Consider the following 23790-nt stretch of genomic DNA (forward strand, 5'->3'; position numbering starts at 1 on the left):
GATGCACTATAGCTTGTTTCTAGGGACCATGTCAAAAGCTGCTTCAAGATCAACGAAAGCGTCATAAAGGCTACCCCTGTGTAAGTCAACCTCTTCCCACCTTATTAACTGGAACCTAAAAACTTTACCTACTGTACTGGTTTTGGTGCGGAATTCAGCCTGGAACTGCATCAAGATCTAATTTTCATCTAGCCAAGACCTTATGTATAGGTATAATTTTCGCTCCTTTCCAAGATACAGGTATATCTGCACCTGCCATGATAGCATTAGCAACGTGAGTAAGGTAGGGGGCCCAGATATCTGGTTCGGACATAAAAAAAAAAGTCCGCCGGGATATGATCTAGCTCAGGCGCCTTCACTGGCTTCTGGGCACAGAGGCTAGTTTAACTTCGGCCAGGTTAAAAAAAACCTTCAATTTTTGTGGATCCTAAATTGGGGTAGCACTGGCTATGTTCAATGCAGCCCGACGTATCAGAATTCACGGAGGGGGGAAAAATGGCAGAACTACTGTATAAAGATATAAAGAGATTCACCCAGGCCTGCAGGAGGATAAACGATTCAGGCTTCATCTTAGAAGTTCAGGCACCATGGGAAATGATGTGCTAGAAAGCTAACTGTCTCCCAGCGCAGACTGCTGTCAGGGTGTCATCCCAGATGGTAGTATCCCAGGCAGATTTAGCATTCTTTATTGCTTTTTTGTAGTTGACTCTGGCGAACTGGATAGCTTGTGTACACCCTTCTTTTACGGTGATAAGCAATATACTATTAGCTATTCTACAGTCCTTATTATACCACGTCTCCTTTACATCAGGTGGGTTGGTCTTTCTAGAGATTGGTTTATTAAAGAAACAGTTTCATTTCCTTGAAGCATTCATAATGACCAGCCATAATTCTAACAGGAGTTAGCTTGGTCTCAGCAATTAGTGTCAAAGAAGAAGCCAAACTATGGTGCAATTGGGTATACACATCCTTCTTGCTTACACTATTCGACTTAACCATCCTCCGATTGTTACTAATCAGCAAATCGCCAAGGGGCCGGCATTGGTCCGAACTTGCCCTTTTCAAAGTACCTACTATAGGTGAGAAAACACTTCTGCAGACTCCTGGGATCAACTAGCCACCTGGGGAGGAAGGACCTACAAGCTCTGCGGCAGGCATCTCGGCGCAACTCCTCTTAGCAGCTGCCTTCTAGCAGGCGATTTTAGGGTGGTGTCCACTAGCACTTGCCATGGCAGCACGATTGGTATTATGCAGTACTTTCGGCGCTGAAGGGAACTGTGAGATAGACAATAACGATGACTGCTCTCAAGCAGGTGGTAGTGGGACTGCAGCAAAAAGATCCAAACGGCCGTGGTATCGGGGCCTCCTGCTTTCTTCGGCACTCCAGGCCTCTAATCTTGGAAGAAGCTGAGCATGCCGTAGATGGATTTCACCACTACCCCCTAGCTTACATGACACGACCAAATAAAGGCAAGGCTTTTAGGGGAACTCTTCCTTGATGCTCTCACCAGCAGGGGCGAGTGGTGTTTCACGTGCTGGCTCACATCAGAGTTTATCGTCAGCAGCAGAATGCTTTCCGCTCTGTGCAGCAACCCGGAGCGATTATCAGTCACTGAGGCCTGTTGCACCCCTCGATGTCTTCCAGTCGAGCCCCCAGTAAATGCCTCTCTGATGGTTATAGGGCTCTTGATGGTAACCCCATTGCAGGTAGTGAGACAGGTAGTCTCCAAGCCGGCTGCCGCATCCTCTTCTCTCAGGCCAGTCCATCAGGCTCAACTTCCCTTCGTGTCAGAAGCACCAGGTGGGCGGCACATGCCTTCCGCAGCCCTTCGTTAGTCCGCCCATGGCCTCCCTCAGCCCCTCACAAGGGCTCTAGAGGAGTCAAAAGGGGGGCCCATCATCACACCCCGATCAGGTTTATTTATTTATTTATTTATTGAGTTTAATATGGCGCTGGCTAGACCCGGAGGTATCAGAGTGCTTTACATGAGGAAGAAACATTGTTTCAGAACATGGTTACAAAGTTACATCAGTTAACTGGATCTTAGTTACAGGAATTACATGAATACAAAAGCATAGCATAAACATGAGGAAAAAATAGCAAGGGGAGAGAGGGAAGGATTAGGGGAGGTAGAGGAGAATAATGGAGGGGAGAGGAGGGGGGAGGGTATAGGAGGCACAGCGGGTAGACGAGGAAAAACAGTGTCCGACGTCCTGGGTAGGTGACGGCCAAGGGGTGAACAAGAGCCAAACTCCTTTATAGCTGCATGGGACAGCTGCATGGGACAGCTCCATGGGTTATTGGCCAAAGGTTACTCGGGAACCCCAGTACATACAGTAAGGTTATAGTTCCAGCCTAGGGGGGCATAATCCAAAAAGTTCCAACAAGCGCGCCAGTCACGGTGTACGGTGCTGTGCTCCCAGCGGTAATGGGGTAATAACCCAGGCCTCCGCTGTGTGAGACTCCCTTGTCACTGTGGACTCAGAGTGGTCTCTGAGACTCCAGGGCATAAATGCTTGATCCCTCCCCAACAAGGGAAGAAGGAGTGCTTTGGAAAGGGGCCCACTCATGGTGGCCATTATTAAAGAATTGGTGTGTCAGATGTCCCCAGAGGCGGCCATTTCGAACTAATTTCGCTTCAATAGACCGGACTAGCTAGTTCGGCCATTTTGATTCTTAGTGAGGACCTCTTTTGTTTCTGATCCAGGGGTGTTGGTAGAAAGTCCTTTATTTGTTTCTGCTTCAGGAGTGAAGACATCTTTCTATTTCGCTTCAATAGATCGGACTAGCTGGCTCGGCCATTTTGATTCCTAGTAGAAAGCAGGAGCAAAATGAGACGCTGCTAAAGAATATTTGGTACAAATATCAGAAATAGTTGTTAGGAGCATTGCAGCGCGCAGCTCCGCAGTGGAAGGTGAAAGCGCTCCTAGTGAGTGGACGGCATTCTTAGGGTCAGGCAGCTTGAGAAACTAGTGCAGCCTGAGCATTAAGAACATGGTAGGCTGCAGTTGAGATGGAGTACATTGGTGATGAGAAGAGAAGTCAAAAGGCATTTCAGTAGCGGGCTCTCACAAACGTACTTCGTTACATTGCTGCTTGAGTGGACGCCATCTTAGGGTCAGGCAGCTGAACACTATTGCGAGCCAAATCATTAAGAACATAAAGCAGGCTGCAGCTGAAATGGAATACCTTAGAGACCTTCAAACCGTCCACAGACCTCTCAGGTGGTTAATGTTGATGAGAGGTGAAATTCCCAAACTACTAAGGCACTGTCTTGCGTCTTCCCTCCTTTATTCAAGTCACTACCGTCCTCTGTAGCAGGTTCGGCCCAGAGCGCACCTTCTCCACTGCCAGCACCCGCTGCCCAAGCCTCCAACAACAGGCCACCTGATCCAGTCCTGCTTACCGGCTTCTGCACTATATGACCTCCAGTCGGCCTGGTTGCCGCCCTTGTATTTAAATGGGGCTGCCCTATTCTGTGTCTCCTTGCACTCTGTTGAATCCCGGATCGCTGCAGAGCACCACTTACTTGGAGTCATCCCGGGGATGGTGGGGGTTCTGCCAGATCCTTGTGAAGACCCTCCCCTCATTTCCCCTTTACGGGTGGGGCTCCGATTGTCTTCACGGGACTTAGTGGTAGATGTCACCTGCACGGTTGGTGTACACTGCTCATGCTTTCCTCAGACTTTACAGTTCGGTCCTGGGTCGTCGCCCCGAGTGCCCAGCCACTATTTCTTTTAGAGGCATCCTTCCAAGGTGCCAGTGTTTCCAAAGCCCCATTTAGGAGATATCCGTAGTAGTACGGGACCTCTCCCACACTCAGTTCCCATGCACAGGCCCGGCTCTTTGGATCAGGTTGCTGCATCTTTGGTTTCCTTTTTTGCCCAGATGAAAACCCAAATCAGCGGTGGGCTTAGGTTTACACAGTCCTCTAAATAAGATAGACTTACAGGTACATGCATCAAGGTAGGATTTTGTGAGTCCTTAATTGCGATTATTAAGGAATCGCAATTAAGGACTCGCAAAAGCGTATGCATGTAGGAATCGCTATAAAAATAGCGATTCCTAAACATTCGTTAATTGCGACTCGCAATTTGCGACTCGCAATTAAGGAATGGCTCCCCATTCATTCCTATGGGCCTACAGGCCCATAGGAATGAATGGGAAATTGCATGCGCTATTTACGAGTACAGATAGGTACTTGCAAATTGCGCATACAATTTCAAGGGTGCAAGAGTGTCGAAAGGACACCCTGTTGCACCCCTGAAATTGTGATGTGCACCCATGTTGGACACCCACATGCCCCAAGGGCATGTGAGTGTGCAACATGAAATTTCGAAAAATTCACTTTAGTGCATTTTTCAAAGTTTTTGCAAATTACCGACCAGTTTAATTGCTCTGTAATTTACAGTGCCAAATATCGAAATCGCTATTTAAAAGTGGTTCTTGCATTGCATTTAAGGAATCGCAAATTGCGATTCCTTAGATGCAATCGCAATTTAGGAAGTCGCAAAAAATTGCGATTACCTAAATTGCGCATCCCCAACACTTTGATGCATCACAAAAGGTCATTTTGCGATCGCAAAAGGCTGATTTTTGCGAATTGCACCGCTTGTGCTCGCAAAAACCTTTGATGCATGTGCTCCTTAGTACGGAGTGATATGTACTTATTAGGATCTTGACAGAAAGTACTAAAAGCCCTTTTTATAATGTATTCTGAACCCTCTGTATACAAGACAAAACAGAGATCCCCCAGATACCCACACCACAGCTAGCGATGGAGATGAATTTAACTTTATACATAATAACCATCAATTCTACAGGCTTGGAGCCTAACTTGGATGAGAACTAAAAACGACTTCATTGGACAGCCCAAACTGAAACCTCCTCACCTTCAAGAGAGGACACTAGTTACAATCAGTGTCAAAGAGGACTTCCAAATATGTGAAGATCGGTACGCGTACAAGCTTGACACTATGGGGCTGATTACGATGTTGGACGGACTTGCGTCCGGCTGACACGTCTCATAAATGGGACTGAGCAACCTCCTGTCGGAGGTCCCGACCACCTGATTGGAATGCGACCAAACACTGTTCGGTTGCATTCCGACATTTTTCTATGGGGGCATGTGTTACGGCCATGGGAGCATGTGTTACGGCCATAACCCGTCCATAGTACATGTGCCTGTCACGGGGTGCTGATATTAACAGGAGAGCAGGAGCCCCCAACCGGAGGCCATGCACACAAGGGGTATATGCTAGGGGCCCCAAAACACGTTTTCTGACAGGCTTTCCATATCAGAAAGACCGCCCTTTGGGATTACGGACCAGCCTCCAACTGGCCGACGGGCTCCTTGAGCCTGTCGGAGGCCAGCTGGAATGACCGGCGGGTTTCAATCCCGACTGGCTGATTCATAATCAGCCTACTGGAATTGAAACCGACGATGGCGGTCAGAAAGCCTCTGACCGAAGTTCAGAGGCTTTCTGACTGCCATCATAATAAGCCCCTTAAATGTATGCATTGTCACCTTCGTATTTTTAGGTCCACATACCATACAAAGGACTTCGAGAGATTGGTCATTAGGTCTAGCCTGTCCATAAACAAGATTAATGGATCTAATAACATCTGCAGACCATCAGCCATCCTTGCCATAAGCACAAAATCATCCAAATAAAGTAGAACAGGAATAGATCGATCGCCCAACTATGGTGTTTCGGCTCTGTTCTTCACCAGCGAGCACTCCAGATCCTTGATGTAAATGGTGAACAGAAAATGGGGCAGGAAACACCCTTGACTAACCCTTCTCCCAAACTTGATCAAATTGGAGAAATTAAAAGTGGGTCCATACCTGATTGGTGCTGGCACATCAGTATGCATTTGTCTCAAGAAGAGCAAAAGTGGCTCTTCCCCGCCCAACAGAGACATCATCTCCCATTACTTCGACCGATTCACAGTCGAAGGCCGAACTTAAATCAATAAAGGCTAAATATAATGAGCCCTTTTCACTTTTGTGTATTTAGGAGATAAAGATTCACGCTTTGTTCTATGGTACCAAGTCCCTCACAAAAACCAAACTGTACATCGGAGCGGATGGGATTCTCCTCGACCCATAGCTCAAACCAGTGAGGAAGGACTCTTTGCCTATGATTTTTATTGTTGAATCTAACAAAGATATGGAACTGTAACATTTTGGGGCATTCTTAACCACATTTTTTATAGACTGGGATAATTATTGACGGAGACCAGGATTTGCAAGGAACCAAGTAGGGAAGCACTCCTCAGCACTTTTGTTAACAGTACCCATCAATCACAATTCCTGTAAAAGAAAAACATCCAGAGGAACTCATCAAGAACAGGTGCCTTATTCTGTGGGCTATTTTTAATAGCAGTTATTGTCTCTGTAAGATTTAAAATCAGACCAGACTCTTTTCCTGTTGTTATTCCATTCCGAACCAGCTGAAATTGTCCCTCTGACACAGTTGATTGATTCATAGATATGGAAAAAATGCACCACCCATTGGTCAGCAGGTATAGATATATCAGTCACAAAATTGAGAGTATCTTTAATATAGGGTGCACTGACTGTTTTCTAAAAAAAAACAGATGTTACTTTTTTGGCAGGCTACCCTTAATGTCTCCCATGCTTTCTGTTTATTATGATCGTTCATCATTGTAATTGAGCTTGTATATAAAAGTCTACAGAGATTAATTTCCATCACTTTAAGGGGTGATTGTTAAGGGCAGTCATGAGATTTCGATTTGCCTTAGAGCAGACATCATCAAACCATATAACATGTTTGATGTCCATTTGTCTGGTGGGGACTGTCAACAGATTGGATCTTGCTTTACAAATAGCGATAAAAACTCAAAATAGCAGCTGGGTTCAATGCTCACCATAGCAATACAAAAAAATCTGCTGAGTTCTGTTTCATAAGAGTGATACAAGCAGTGCACGATTAATCAAACGCCATTTTACTAAGACACCTTTATGTTTATGTACTTCAAATGTAGCCGACCTTGTTAGCTAGTGTCTATCTGCCCCTTGTAGCTATAGTAAGTATCAGTGGGGTGTTGTCACTGATAAAATTGGCCCTAATTAAAAAATACTACCAGATGGCTTATGTTTTTAGAAAATGTCATATAGTTAATCATACTGCAGGTGCCCCGCCTTTTAAAAGTAATTTGCACAGAGGAAGTGGAATAAAGGATTTCAAATGCAAAAATTAAATTGAGTTTTAACATTGCATGAATTAGTACTTTACCAGAAACATCTTGTTCAAGGTTCAGAAAGGACACCTCTTTGATGCCTAAACCCCACATACTGCGTTAGAAGAACCCCAACAAAGATGGGCATTAAAAGTATTATGATAAAAATTAACCAGACGGATCTGACTCTGACTGGCATTCAATAATCTTGTCTAACACAAAGAGCCCTTGGGTCCGGGGTTGCATAGGGCGAGTGTTGGGTAGGAAGAACTATGCTAGAAGGAGGGGGTGTCCCTTGTAAGGACGGATTCCCTCACACACCAGAGGTGTCATGCTTCATCATAGGGACACATCCTAGTGTCACGAACCTAGTCGTGACGGGGGCTACAACCCCCTCGCTGGGATCAAGGAGCTCAGGGATGTTTTCAGAAACAAAGGGTATTCATAAAACCTAATGTGAGCGTAGTGTGTGGTAGAGGGAGTGCAGTGCTAGTTAAACAGTGATTAAAACTAGCTACGAGGTACGAGGTTAGTCAGACATCGTTTATTGATGCTAACTGGTGCTAGGATTAAAAACAAATAGTGGGTAGTGTAACTGCTGACATTAGAGCCAGTTGCACTAGAAAGTGATTGACATGTTTCAGCCTATAGACCTACACAAGTGCCTTGGCTTTCATCAGGATCTCTTAGTATGGCTACTCCTACATGTGAGTGAAAGAAATATATAAGAGACAAAATAATAAAGAGCGTCGGTGTGTATACTAAACCAGTGTTCCGGCAGCTCAGCCGATTCACCAGTAAGACCTGCAAAAGTCAGGTATAGTACCACATCTGTCCTTGGCTGGTAGACCTAGGTACATACACCCATCCAACTGCTCAGTTGGAGTGTGGAGACTTTGGCGTCTGTCCGCAGGGCAGGAAAACTGCCCTGCCTGATAACTACCAGGTAGCATCAACAAACTATGTACTTCCAGAACTGCAGACTTTGCAACTGGGGAACCAGGTTGGAGTTTCTGCTTCAGCTCGACATTCTGTGATTCTGGTCAAATCACTTAGTCTCCCCATGTCTACAACCAAAATGAATTTGTTCTTGTGTGATGTAACCAATGCTCATGTAAAGCACTCCAATACCTGACAAGTCTGCACTATATAACACTGCAAAAAAACAAAATAATAAGTGTTTTGAACACTTCTGTCATTGGGCTATATTTGGGCTCCATCTGGGTGATTTTGGGCTACATTTGGGCTCTTTTGTCTCCGGTGGCCATCTTGGGAGATTTATTTGTTATGAAGTTTCCTAATTTCCTCATGTACTGCAGTCTCCTCAGTAGGAAATGCTTTCAGTTTTTTACTTTGATTCCATCATGAAGGTATTCAGATATGTCACACATTTGCCATAAATTCTGAATGTTAGCACTCTAGTTGCTCATTAGATCACTGTAGTAAAACTACTGTTCACCATGGAAGTCTGCTCCTGGTATTAAAAGTGCATGTTTCAGTCTGCATGTCAGAATTTTTTAATGAAATAGAAGAGGATTTGAGAAGTCACTCAAAATGTGCCCTCATTTTCTTTCTTCAGCATTAATCATAATTTCTATGGCAAAATGAACCCCCTCATTGTGTTCCTTTTTAAATTAAATGTTTTAAGTGTTACCAGTTTATTCCAATCAAGATGGCTTCAGGTGTGCCATACTTTTGTCATAATGAAGACAGTAAGCGCTCTAGTTGTTTTTAAGAACACTCTGGGACATTCTGTCATTGGGCTATACTTGGGCTACATCTGGGTGATATTTGGGCTACATTTGGGCTCTTTTGTCTCTGGTGGCCATCTTGGCAGACTTATTTGTTATGAAGTTTCCTAATTTCCTCATTTACTGCAGTCTCCTCAGTAGGAAATACTTTCAGTTTTTTACTTTGATTCCAAAGGCATTCAGATGTGTCACACATTTGCCATAAATTCAGAATGTTAGCACTCTTTTTGCTCATTAGATCACTGTAGTAAAGCTACTGCTCACCAGGGAAAACTGCTGCTGGTATTGAAAGTGCATGTTTCAGTCTGCATGGCAGAATTTTTTAATGAAATAGAAGAGGATTTGAGAAGTCACTCAAAATGTGCCCTAATTTTTCTTTCTGCAGCACTAATCATACTTTTTATGGAAAAATGAACCCCCTCATTTTGTTCCTTTTTGAATTAAATGTTTTAAGAGTTACCACTTTAATCCAAGCAAGATGGCTTCAGGTGTGCCATACGTTTATCATAAGTAGGACTGTTAGCGCTCTAGTTGTTCTTTGGAACACTCTGGGAAGCTGCAGTAGAACACAAAGGAATCAACTGACAGTCTCTGCCCTTGTTGGATGTACATGTTTTACTGAGAATGTCAGACTTCATCCTCACATGACTGAGAAAGATAATGTGAATTTACAGAAAATAAGCTCTCAGTTTAGCTTATAGATCACCTTCCAAACCTCTGTGGGAAAAGCATGAGAAAATATTTTTCTCTCAATCATGATATCCCAGCAGAAGGCTTTTTCACATGGTGAAATCACCTTAGAACATACCACAATTCCTAAAATGAGTATGGTACCATCAACAAATGATTTATAATGTAACTAAAGTCTTAAAACCTTCTATTAACTGCAGTGCTTTTTAATGAGGTGCTATCATGTATATTGGTCCCAAGATGGCTGCCAACACTTCTTGGATGAAGTGCTGACAGCCAATCAGATCTCAGGATGAGATGTGTGGTTAGGCTCCGCCCACATATATATATGATTTTACTTTAGATTTTCTCAGGAACTACTGAACAGATTGACACCAGACCTGCAAAAGGCACATCCCTGATCTGAGGACTACCTCTCTGCCAAATTTCAAGTAATTCTGTTCAGCCGTTCGGGCTGTACCTTGGACTAAAGGTCCCTATGGAAAATTGCATGGGGAAAACGCGTTTTGGGACCCCCCCTTTTTTCTCAGCCCCTGCTTGACGAATCCCCCCGAGACTTTCAGGGTAGGAGCGGAGCGGAGCGCCCCACCTATTTTGAAAATTTTGCGAGGATTCGTCAACCGGCGCCAAAGTTATTCCAAATAGAATGTTGCGGATTTCCTATAGAAACACGGTCCTAACTATAACTATCTACTGGCGACCGCCAGTAGAATATATATATATATATATATATATATATATATATATATATATATATATATAAAGTGCCCTAGAGCATTGAAGCCGTATGGTTTTTTATCTGCATTGTGTGCGTCCCTGCAGCTTTCGGGCATTTGTTGGAACATATATATATATATATATATATATATATATATATAAATTCACTGAAAAAAACCATAGGTTTCAGGGGCGTTATAGTTAGGAATTGGCATTTAAAAAACCTTAGAAATTCACTGAAAAAAACATAGGTTTCAGGGGCGTTTTAGTTAGCTGGACATTTCCCTCGTACAAAACCCCAGAAATGTCCCCGTTATAGTTAGTTCAGCTAACTATAACTCGTGCCCCCGCAATGCACTGCTGATGATGTCACATATTACATCACTCATGACATGGTCAGTACATCACTGATGACATCTCAAATGACATCACTGATGAGGCCCCCCTCCCACATAATTCAAAGCCCCGGAGGGTGGTGGTTCCCGGGGCGTGTGGGGGGGCTCGAGCCCCCCCACACAGGATTTTATTTTAATTTAAAAAAACAAGCCCCGGGGGGTGGCGGTCCCCGGGGCTGCAGGGTGGCATGAGCCCCCCGCATACATTGATATAGAGCCCCGGGGGGTGGCGGTCCCCGGGGCTTGGGGGGGCCTTCGAGCCCCCCCACCCATATCTAATTAAGCCCCGGGGTGGCGATCCCCGGGGCTGGGGTGCCCCTCTGGGCCCCCATTATGATAAAGATATTGCCTCGGGACTTGGCCCCCCCGGGGGCTAAATAAAAACGAAGCGCCGTAGCCCGCGCTTCATTTTTTTTGTCGTCAGCGGGATGCGCGGACCCTACGCGCATCCCGCGATTTAAAAAAAAAAATATATATCTTTTTTTGGGTCTTGGGGGTGCTTGTGGGACCCCCTGAGCAGGCCTAGGGGGTCCGGGGGTTTCTACCCTGCCCCCTTGTCGCGTTTTGCTCCTTTTTCGGTTTTGTTGTGCCTGGGTTCTACCAAGGCACAAGATGGCTGCACACACTTCCTGATTCAGAGTGTTGGCAGCCAATTAGCATTCATCTCGTGCTCGGGAGGGTTCAGGGAGGGTGCGGGAAGGGTGCACGGATCCTCCGAGGCCATAGATATATATGTACTTTTAACTCTAATTTTCTTAGGAACTACTGAACGGATTGACACCATTTAAGCAATAGGCACGAGTCTGAACTGAGGACTACCTCTTTGCCAAATTTGGTGTAATTCCGTTCAGCAGTTCGGGCTGTAGCTGCGTCGACAGGTCCTGTAGGAAAATACATGGGGAAAACGCGTTTTGGGACCCCCCTTTTTTCTCGGCCCCTGCTTGACGAATCACCGTGAAATTTGCAGGATAGGAGCGGACCGGAGCTGGTCAAAAGTTTGGAAAATTTCGCGAAGATTCGTCAATCAGCGCCAACGTTATTCCAAATAGAATGTTGCGGATTTCCTATGGAAAATAGGTCCTAACTATAACTACCTACTGGCATATATATATGAAGATTTGCCTCTTTCAATACAAAAATTATGAACATATACACCCGCTCTTGAAATTCTTTTTCTCTTCGGTTCATTTGAAAAGAACCTTTAAATAAGTTGCAGTGTCAATCAATGACACACTGAATGATTTATGAATTTGTGTATATGTGTTTAAACAAATCCTTTGCTGGCACTCTTACCTGTTAGACTTCTAGATAGTTGGTATTTTCTTGCCTTAGCCATTTGGTGCCTGCAGGCTGTCTTCGGTCACGTAACTGGGAGTAGTTGGCAGTTGGGCTTTCTGTATTACTCCTAGACAGCCCCACACAATGGGAGCTTAGGTGTCACTGGATGGGTCATCACTGGCAGGATGGGAGGGAGGAGCTGGGCCCAGCCTCAACTACACCTGAATAGGCTGTGTCCTGCTTCCACACAAAAGGCTGCATAACTCCCCTTACAGTTCGTCTGTAGCCAGGACCTAGAAAGCAGGACATCTATGCACGTCAAAGGCATGCATCTAGATGTTTCTCCTCACTTCAAGGCCCGCCTATCTATAAAAGAAGGACCTCAGACACTACCATCTCAATACATTTCTGGACCTGTGGATACTCTGCCAGGAAGAAGGATTACTGTGTTGCCTTAAGGACTGCCACTCAGCTGGACTGTTGCCCTAAAGGAACTGTGGCTCTGCTGTGCTGACTTGCTGCTCTCTTGCCTGGGGAAGTAGAACTGGGCCTGCAGCTCCATCTTGAACCCAGGACCCAAGAGTGACTCAAAGGGAAAGTCTGCTGGCCGTCTGATCTGAGCCTCAGGGTCATTAAAGTCTCCCCAACAGTTTCTGGACTTTTCTTCAGCTAGTTCCTTACCCCCAAGGGGTTCTTCTCGAATCCTGCACCCTTGCTGTAGCTTTTGAGCTTAGGCTCTTAGCAATCGTGAACAGACCCGGTCGCACCGGGACGCTTGCATCGAAAATCAGCGCGAGCTGCCACCAGCCCGTCTCTTCACATAGCAGCATGGACAGCCCTTGCGGGACCACTTGCGCGAAGCTCCAGCCCAACTGTCCTCGATGCCCGGCCTGCTCTTTGGGCCAAGCCAACCACCGCCCGCGACGCTCTCCTTGCTCCTGCTGACCCTTTCCAATGCGAACAGGACTCGTGGCACAAAACTTGAGAAGGTAAAACTTCAGCGGGACTAATCTGGGACTCTAGCTGACCAGCGCTCCATCACGGTCGGCCTTACCTTTTGACTTTATCCCGGTCCAGAGCAATCAGATAGCCGCTGTTGGAGCTTTATGCTTTTATGCACTATATTTCAGTTTATTCTTTAAAAATTCATAGTTCTTAGTCTACTTTTTGTTATTTTGGTCTTGTATTATTTATTAAATTAAGCTCTATTTTTCTAACCTAGTATGGAATCTTTTTGAGTGGTCTTTTCACTGTTTTACTGTTTGACATTTTGCACAAATACTTTACACATTGCTTTTAAGTTAAGCCTCACTACCCTGTGTCAAGGTAGCCGGAGGATAAGCACAGGTTTGCTTCTGCTTAACTCTGACTAGGATTGTGGTTGCTGGTTGACCAGTACTTTCACCCCAGTCAACCAGTTATCCAATGTCTAACAAATGTGTCCTTCCACTGCACTCAGATTGAGGTATTTTTTTAATTTCTTGTTACTTTATCATTACTTGTTCCTCCATTTAGATCCATCTAAAGCGGGGCACTTCTGTGTACGAGTTGGGGCACATATTGACAAGTTGATAGCTTCCAGCTCTTTGGTGTCGGTCTGTTTATTGAATATTTTGAGTCTGCTTCTCCTCGTGAAAGGTCTCCATTCAATGCTCATGTTGTCTTTGTCTCCCTATCCCTTCACTCCAGTTTCTATGGCTGGGCTAATGGCATGCCATCTGAGGCTGCTGGTGTGGATTCGTCCTGCGGAGCCATAAAGGTGTACCATGTTCTCAAGGTTAGTAGTGCATTGTAGAACAGGATGCACCTTTCTGCCAGTCCTCTGGTCCCAGCAACCGGAGGGCAATAACACTTGCAGCAGTGTGTAGTAAAGGCATTACAAACAGGATAAGATGAAGGACGGAGTGCTGAAACTTTTCAGACACTCACCTCCAGTCTCAGATCTGGGTTGAATCCATCATCGTTAAAAGCTCAGTAAGCCACTCCACTTTGGATCCAGCCATATGTAAATCAGTCTTGATCCTGCTCCTCATGGGAACAGTCCTGCCCGAACTGCAAGGCCAGGTCCTCCCTGGACTGGAAACAAGCATCCTGGGACCGGTTTAGGGGTATGACCCCTCTTCAGCCAGGCTAGCTTGAATCCAGTGGCAAAGTGACTAAGAGACCCACATCTGGGCATACCCTGGCCAATTAGGGTGAACACAGCAAAAACAATAAGATGATGGATGGAGTGATAAAACTTTTTGCAGCAGTGTGCAGTACAGACATTACTGAAGTTCCTGTTATCTGTCCTTTCGATGTCTGTTCTCTACTCTTTTTCACTTTATTTCACTGCCTTCATTCCACACATCTTTTTGTCTACCTTTTCTTGTTCCTGTTTTCCATTTTATTTTCACGTTCATTCTTACGGTCTGTCTTTCTCTCTATCACAACACTTATTTTGTTATCGTCCACAAATCCACCCTCCGCCTGAGCACACTCCCCGATGAGCCCACAGACCTGATGGAACACATTCACTTCAAGATACTGGCCAGCCCTACCTCCACCCTCCGAGGAACCCTCATCTACCGACCCCCTGGACCCCGCGGACTTTTGCCAACTCCATAACGGACATCATCTCCCCACATGCCATCGCGTCCACCAACTACACCCTACTGGGAGACCTCAACTTCCACCTCGACAACCAACTGGAACCTAGCACCACATCCCTCCTGGACAACTGCCACAACATTGGACTCCGCCAGATTGTGACCGAACCCACGCACTCAGCAGGACACACCCTCGACCCCTCTTCACAACAGGAAACTCCATCACCTTCAGCCACACCACAAAACTCCCATGGACTGACCATCGATGCGTCCACTTCACCTTTAGAACACCCACCATCCACAGACACCAGCACCTGCTCCCACGAAGAAACTGGACCAGAATCACCGAAGACCAGCTAACCTCATCACTCAGCAACTCCACCCCAACCATCGCGGAAAACGACAACCCCAACACCGCAGCCCAAACCCTGCACAGATGGATCTCCGCCAGCGCCAACACCATAGCCCCCCTCAAGAAAAACAACAAGACCCACGCCAAGAAAGCTACATGGTTCACCACCGAACTGCGAGAGTCCAGACGCACTTGCCGCCGCTTCGAAAAGGCCTGGAGGAAAACCAAATCCCCAGAAGCCCACAACAACTTCAGAGCTGCCGCCAACGCCCACCACCAACTCTTCAGAAAAACGAGGAAAAAAGCGATTGAAGACAGAATCTCCACTCATGCACACACTGCAAAGAACTCTTCAACATCATCAAGTTCGCCCAACCCACCAGCGAGTCCACCGACATCCCTCCCTTAAACTCAGCACCTTTTTCCACCACGAAATCAAGAGCATCTACAACTTTGACGAAGAAAACCAACACACTGAACCCTCACCAACCACCCCCGACACCCTGAAGCCAGCGATCGACAACTGGACAGCCCTCACCACCGAAGCACACTGAAGATGATTAGGCCAATCCACTCCGGGGCCTCCAATGACCCCTGCCCTCACCACCGAAGCACACTGAAGATGATTAGGTCAATCCACTCCGGGGCCTCCAAGGACCCCTGCCCCCACCACATTTTCAACAGAGCCGCCGACATCATCGCACCCATGCTCTGCCACACCATCAACCGCTCCTTGGCAACCGCCTCGTTCCCTGACGACTGGAAACACGCTGAGATCAACCCTCTTCTGAAGAAAGACTCGGTGGACCCCACCGACCTCAAAAACTACAGACCCATCTCCCTGCTCCCGTTCCCAGGGAAAGTGACGAGAAAGCCATCAGCAGCCAACTCACCACATTCATCGAAGAACACAACATCCTCAACTCCTCCTAATCCGGCTTAAAAAAAAAAAAACACAGTACGGAAACCGCCCTCCTGGCCGCAACAGATGACATCTGCACCTATTGGACAAAGGAGAAACAGCAGCCCTATTGCTCCTTGACCTCTCAGAGGCGACACAGTCTCTCACCGCAACCTAATACGCAGACTCCACAATGAAGGGATCCAAGACAAGGCCCTCGACTGGATCCGCTCCTTCCTCTCCGGCAGAATGCAGCGGGTCAGACTCCCCCCTTTCCTACGGACAACATTGTGTCATACGCAGGCGACACCCAACTCATCCTCTCCCTATCCAACAAACCCAACACCGCCAGACACAACTTTCAAGAAGGTATGGCGTCGGCAAATAGAAGAAAAACAGAATCCTACAACTAAACACAAGTACTCAACATGGGCCCAACCCCCAACGCCTGGAACGACACCTGGTGGCCCCCCGCCCTCGGAAGCCCGCCCACCTCTTTTCACTGTTGAAAATAAATCATTTTCGGTTACCCTTGCTACCCCGATGCCCTTTTATGGGGTAACTCTTTTCCCGAGCGCTATGAAGTTCGATTTGCTTATAATAAGCTTGTAGCTGTGTCAGAGCTCTGCTCCTTGTGCACAGCTAAAAAATCAGCCGCAATGACATCCACCAAGTATTTATTTTAGTGTTTTGGGAATTTGGGATTATTGGTGCGCACTAAATGTTGACCAATCATTTGACATAGTTACCAAACTCATATAGCATTTTTATGGTGTTATTAGTGTTTTAAAAAAATTGTGTTGCCACCAAAGTGACGTCTTTAATCCATTTTGACGCACCAAGACTCAGTGTTACCGGTTCTCACATTACTCAGGTGTTTTGCCTTCGCCCAACAACATACCCCTTTCTTTCTCTCATTTCAACAGTGCTTCTTCAATTGGGTAATTCTCTCATGTTTTTAGCCTCTGAAAGGGAAAATAATCAGATTTTCTTAACCAAAGTCCAGCTCTGGGAGTTTTACAGAAACAAGGATTGCCGTGTGCACTCGCCCGTCAACCACTTATGCCAACAATGCATCCCCCACATGGGAAGATGGAGATCTCGAAATATGACTGCGTGTAGGGCACGTCCCTGCCCACAGATGGCTGAATTCCATTGAAAGGGCACTCTGGAAATATTCCAGTAGTTCATGGTGTGCCAAGCAACACTGATCCTCCAAAAGAATTGTACAATTTTGCCTTCCCCAGATGCTTTTTTAACAAGCATATGCAATGCAATAGGTCTCTCATTTGCGAGAGTTTAAGCTATTGGCATTGTAAATGACAATGCCTTTTATTTATCTGTTTTGATAATTAACACATAAATAAAAGGCATTGCCATTTAAAATGCCAACAGCTCAAACTCTTGTAAATGCGAGACCTATTTAATTTCAAAGAAGCGGCCGTCGTTTCCCGAGACCTATTTAATTTCAAAGAAGCGGCCGTCGTTTCCCGGGCTGCTTGGAAAGTGAAAGCGTGCATGGCACGCTGAATGTTGCAGGAAAGCATGCCGTGCCTGCAGTAAGAGAAACTCATTAAAGAAAATAGTGCTTCCAGACTAAATAAGACATACCGTGTAACAACAAAAGTAGAAGGGCCAGTCCTCATGACAGGTTACAAATGAAGACACTGTGGTACTAAGGCGGGACTAACAAACCTATTAACGAATCAGAAACCAGCATTTATAAAGGACTGTGTCACAAGCCAAAGAAAAATATAGGCGGAGAGTAGGCGGATCTTCAAGTCCATGCTTTAATACAGCATGCCTTGCAGAGCAGCGCATGTGCTGCCCAGGCTCAACTTAAAAATTGTGACAATATGGTGCTTTTTTTATTACAATTTTTATCGACAAAATGTATAAAAAGACACTGGTGACCCTACCATTTCCCATAGTATCTATAAACGTCTGAACATTTCAAATCCTTTCACTTTTCCATCATACACCTTCGAATAGATTCACAATCTGATGTTTTCACTGAGAATCTCATTGGAGGGTCACGTTGGAAAAACGCAATCTTTTCTCCAGATATTGCAGTCTAAGGTGGTATGGCACAGCTTGACAGATTTTACAGCTTTGTGCTGTACTGTTTTTCTGGCGATGAAGACCTTGCAGGCTCATACTACGAAATACGAAATGGTTAAACAAATTTCCAAACAATCGTTTAAAAAAAAAATAAAAATATATATATATATATATATATATATATATATATATATATATATATATATATATATATATATATATATATATATATATATATATATATATATATATATATATATTTGGAAATGGAATAACTTTAGCCACACACATTTTTTGTTTTATTGACAAAAATACAGCAGCCTCAACGTACATTCAGTATGGTGCACAGGTACAATGGTTAGCACGTTGCTCTCGGAGGTCCAGAACACTAAGTGAAAGTATACCAAAAGCTCAAATGGGGACTCCGGAAGGATGGGCCGTCGAATAGGACTCCATTGCACCTCCCTAACTCCTAAATCAGCATTCTGTTCGCTTGAGGGTAACTAAGGTCAAGGGGATAACAATAAATTGGGGAGGGGAAAGAAGAAATGGAGGGGATGGGTCGTACTCGGTACATGTCTTATGGCAAGGGGTGTAATCCTAAGGCAGAGGTTAGGTCTAAATGCACACTACCATGACAGGGAGCTTCGAGGTGAGCAGTGGAGGAAGTTTCACAGGGAGGGAGAGGTAGGGGGTTCCTGTCAGAATCTAGGAAACGCAAGAGTAATTTGTCTTAGAGTGGTGCTATAGGACAGTGACGAAAGCTTTTGGGTTCCTCTCTGTGCAATGCTGTCACCATGGCCTCCTTCCAGTGCACCGCCACCCTCCAGACCACACCAATGGGGGGAAAGGAGGGCTGCGCTTTTCCAGTGCACGGTTACAGCAAGTTTCGCCAGGGCCAGATTGGTGAAGCGGGCCGCCGTCTTATACTTCTTTTGGCAGTTGTAGATACCCAAGGAGGATGACTCTCAAGTATCAAGAAGAGGTAGGCCTGTTGTCGCGGATATGGTCAATAAGACATCATGCCAGAACAGAGCCAGGGTTGAGCAGTCCCATAAAATGTGCCAGAGACCGGCCACTGGGGCTTGGTACCAGGTACAGGTGTTAGGGACAGTAAGGAAGATATGCTGCCGTTGCTTTGGCGAAAGGTATGCCCTGTGTAGTATATAGAATTTAATTGATTTGGCGTTACAGGAGATCTTGTATGTGTGCACCAATGCCTTTATCCATTCTCTGTCATGGAGGGACTAGCTGAACTCAGCCTCCCAGGTGTCGCAGAGAGACTGTAAAGAGTGCTACGTGCGCGAGATCATGGCTCTCGTAAGCCAGGTTATTAGTCTCTTCTTGCTACCTAAGGTGTGTAGTTTGTCTACCAGGGCATTCGTAGGAGGTTCGGAGGTAGTATGTTATGTTATAGTAGACTTATAGCGCGCACTAATACTCAAGAGTGTCCTGGCGCGAAAGCTGAAGAAGAACTCGGTGGGAAGGCCATTAGAGCGGATCTGAAAATAGAAAGGTTTTCAATTGTTTTTTGAAAAGCCTAAGATCTTGGATGTCTCGAAGCTTCAGAGGCAAAGCGTTCCAGGCGATGGCTGTTTTAACTGAGAGAGACTGGCTACCTAAACGAGCCCGCGGAAGCGAGGGATCGCCAGCCGACGCAGGGAGGCGGACCGCAGCACTCTATTCGGGACATATAAGGCAAACCGCTTTTGAATATATAGAGGGCCAACGTTATGCAGCGCTCTATGCGCCAAAGTCAAAGCGTTAAATTGCACTCTTTGGAAAACAGGCAGCCAGTGCAGATAGCGAAGTTGTTTTTTAACGCTAAGTCTTCCTGAGATGTTAAACAGGAGTCTGGCAGCAGCATTCTGTATAGTCTGCAATTTATTAAGTAAGTATCTTGGATTCTGCAGATACAGAGCATTTGCATAATCGAGGCGGGAAAGGATAAGGGCACGAACCAAAGTTTCCTTAGCTGGCTGAGGCAGCAACAGCAGGAACCTTCTCAGGGACTTAAGAATGCCGAAACACATTCCAACCAGTTTATTGATTTGATGGGTAAACCGTAGGTCTTCTGCAAACCAAATCCCCAGATTTTTCACAGGGACACCCTCCGAGATCGGACGAGGAAAGTCAGGTGGCCACAGAGATTCTCTGAAATTAGATGGAAATTGACCATACAGAAGAACCTCTGACTTATCTTCATTACATTTCAACTGGGCGGAAGCCAGCCACCTAAAAACTGCCGAAAGACAGTTGTGCGCAGCCACAGTTGACAAATCTGAATCTTTCCATGTAAAGAGAAGTTGCGTGTCATCCGTAGTGACTTGCCAGCTGTCTCTCACGACATTGCGAAGGAGACTGTAGGTCAGGAGCTGGCCCTAAGTGGCAGCTGTATCTAAACACTGTTAGGGCTTCCACTCTGTGGCCCAAATTTGTGTCCTATTTAGTGATGCCCTTGTCTGTTTCACTGTGTTATTGTAAGAGCAATAAAAAAGCTTGAATGTCTAAGTGGTTTCAGAATGCTCAGAAAGTGATCTGTCCCATTCCACTGTAAGTAAATATCTACTTTCCTGTGCTAGTCGTTTCCTTTTCTTAATCACCTAGGGACATGTCTGCTTTTATACAGTTGTTCAGACTGCGTAAATTTGAGATGGAACATTGAATTTACATTAGCTAAGAAAAAATATGTTAGCTCAAATTTTGTCATTGTCAATTGTATCAGGGTCTCATCTGATGGTTTGTGTAGGGGGAGTTTTGTGAGGGACTCAATTTCCTATTCTAGTTTACGATGTTCCTTTTTCAACCTATTATTCCTGTCTGATCCTCCTTGTGTCTTGGATCTCATGTATGCCTTCAATGAGGCCCACGTGGTCTCAGCTGATGTTACAAGAGACAGAAAAATAAGAAATCTACCAACTTGATGACATTTCACCATATTGACGAAATTCCCAGCAACCCTTCATGAAACATGTGGTTGAGAAACATGCCATTCACACACCCTTTATCAACACCTTCAAAAATTATTAGTTTATTCTCCAAAATCTGATATTCAAAGGGTAAAACACTGCTCAGAGTTTCAGTTCTAACAAAGTAGTTAGTTCATCCCTATCCGTTTAGAAGGTGATTATAAATACATCTTAGGGTGAATTTTGTGACCATTATCAAGATGGTTTGGGGAGTTCAGAATTGACACATGTTCCTAGGACCTAATTGCCTACAAGCACAATTGCTAAAGGATGGATAACAATAGTGTAGAGACACTTTACAGTTTTTTGTTTTCTTTGCATTCATTTTATAAATAATGTTACTCGTGTTTGTACTTAAGTCACATGCTAAAAAATCAATTAGAGGAACAATTTTAAGTGTTGAAATATTTACTTACATCGCCTTCTAAAAGCATTTCCGTGGAACATCCTCTATGGGCCTGCAGATATTTTTGATGAAAAAGTTTCCCATCGAACACCTTCCAGGGCATCAAATCATCCATACTGAATGGAAAACCGCAGGCACTGTTTGCACCCATCATCAAACAAAGGCCCCGAACAAAGAGAAAGCTAAGGTGTACTGCTCTTGAAACAACATATGGAAGCTGTAAAAAGAAGAAAACAGTATTTGTTGCTGTACACTTATTTGCAATGGAAAATAGAGGCCAATATTAAAAGCATTCCAAAAAGTGAACCACCATCCATTTTCCAAATAATACACGTCAGAGAGAAGTCGGCAAAAGGTATTCAGTTGCTCATGACAATATTGCTTGGGACAAGCTTTGTCAATTAAAGGGAGTCCCAGGCCTTACCAGCAACAGAAGGAAAAAGAACAAGGTCTAAAGACCAAACTGACTGGCAGAAGAAGACAGAGTTTTATCTAAGACAATCAATGTATCTATTGTCAGACTGCCTTCTCTGAACTTATATACTTTCTATTTGTAACCTACTGTTCTTGTGTTATGATTTTTCAGTATATGGTATTGTAAACATAGTAGGTAGTTATAGTTAGGACCTAGTTCCCATAGACAAAAGCATTTTTTGTTCTGCCAATAACTTTGGCGCTGCTTGACGAATCTTCACAAACGTTTTAAAACTAATAAGACGCTCACTTCAACTGCTATCTTGAAAATTTTGGGGTGATACGCGAAGTGGTAGCCGAGAATCAGAGGGGGCTTGAAAGCGCATTTTCCCATGTTAATTCCCATAGGACCTTTAGACACTGTACCAGCTGAACTGCTTAATGGAATTACACTAAATTTGGCAGGAAGTTAAAGGGTTCAAGGAAGTGCCTTTTTGTGATTTGGTGCAAATCCGCTCAGTATTTGCTGAGAAATTTAAGGAAATTTCTATTTGTATATATAGGGACGCAGTGCTGGGATCTGATTGGCTTCCAAAAATTAAAACCAGGAAATGTTGGCAGCTATTTTGTGACTCAGTAGAATCGAGTAACAAGACAAAACGTTAAAAAGAAAGAAAAGGGGGCAGGGTAGAAACACCCTTATGTCATGAGCGATGTAAAATGTAAGGTCATAAGCAGTGCATTGCGGGGGTGTAAGTTATAATTAGCTCAGGTAACTATAACTGCCGAATATCTCTGGTTTTGTACGAGTGAAATCTGACCCTAACTATAACGTCCCTGTAACCTTTGTTTTTTTCAGTGAATTTCTAAGGTTTTTTAAAATTCTATTAGCTAACTATAACATCCCTGTAACCTTTGCTTTTTTCAGTGAATTTCTAAGGTGTTTTAAATGCTAATTCCTAACTATAACGCCCCTGTAACCTTTGGTCTTTTTCAGTGAATATACAAGGTCATGGACTATTCAAGCCCAGGGTCGCCAGTCATTTGCCTGACGCCCATGGAGGAACTGCTACCTATCCAGCGACAGGCGAGGGGTGTACAGAGTCACTTAACAGTGGCAGCCCATGTGAAAGATCGGGGGCGCAGAGGACAGAGGGGAATGGTGGCGGCCAACATCCGGCACAGACATCGGATGAAAAACCGGGTTTGGACATTGAAGTCCTCTGATTGATCAATATCATCGATGATGCCGGCTTCACCATTTTCATGCCGGAGTTACTGCTGCCTGTTGATTGGCTAATGAACAACCAATCGTTAAGCTGAACCATTTAAATAGACTTGGTGCTGTCCGCACCGGACATTTGTCTCTGCCGCACTAAGGAAGCCACACAGCTGAAACGCATATGGGGTGAATAAAGTTTAATTGAACACTCTGCGAGTGCCCTAGGTATCTTTGTAGTAGTTGTGTAACTAGTGGGTCCCACCCCTGCTTTTGGATGCACCCGCCGTGAGTTCGGCGGCCTTGATGGAGTATGTGTTTTGTTGTTTCTCTCCTGCCTGCCTTCGCTGCTAAGCCCCGTTGACCAAGCAAGGTCATGGGCTATTCAAGCCCAGGGTCGCCAGTCATTTGTCGGATGCCCATGGAGGAACTGCTACCTATTCAGCAAAAGGCGAGGCGTGTACGCAGAGGATGGAGGGGAATGGTGGTGGACGACATCCGTCACAGACATCAGGAGAAAAACCTGGATTGGACATTAAAGTCCTCTGATTGATCAATATCATCAATGATGCTGGCTTTACCATTTTCATGCAGGAGTTACTACTGCCAGTTGATTGGCTAATGAACAGTCAATCGTGAAGCTGAACCATTTTAATAGACTTGGTGCTGTCCGCACCGGACATTTCACTCTGCCGCACTGAGGAAGGCACACAGCAAAAACGCATATGCGGCGGATAAAGTTTCATTGAATACCCCGCGAGTGCTCCTGGCATCTTTGTAGTAGTTGTGTAACTAGCAGGTCCCACCCCTGCTTTTGGAAGCACCCGTTGTGAGTTTGGCGG

At 45.1% G+C, this 23790-nt stretch overlaps 1 protein-coding gene across 2 annotated transcripts in view; it reads right to left on the reverse strand.

The window, feature by feature from the left end:
• The window catches only part of FAM120B (family with sequence similarity 120 member B), a 981159-nt gene that overhangs the window by 152488 nt on the left and 804881 nt on the right, over positions 1 to 23790 (reverse strand). For both annotated transcript variants that reach the window (XM_085612026.1, XM_085612027.1), the window contains exon 7: positions 21326 to 21532. In XM_085612026.1, coding sequence (XP_085468152.1) covers positions 21326 to 21532 — 207 coding nt within the window. The remainder of the gene's footprint in view (positions 1 to 21325; positions 21533 to 23790) is intronic.

This window comes from Triturus cristatus, chromosome 6 (assembly GCF_964204655.1).
Source record: "Triturus cristatus chromosome 6, aTriCri1.1, whole genome shotgun sequence".
Taxonomy (NCBI): domain Eukaryota; kingdom Metazoa; phylum Chordata; class Amphibia; order Caudata; family Salamandridae; genus Triturus; species Triturus cristatus.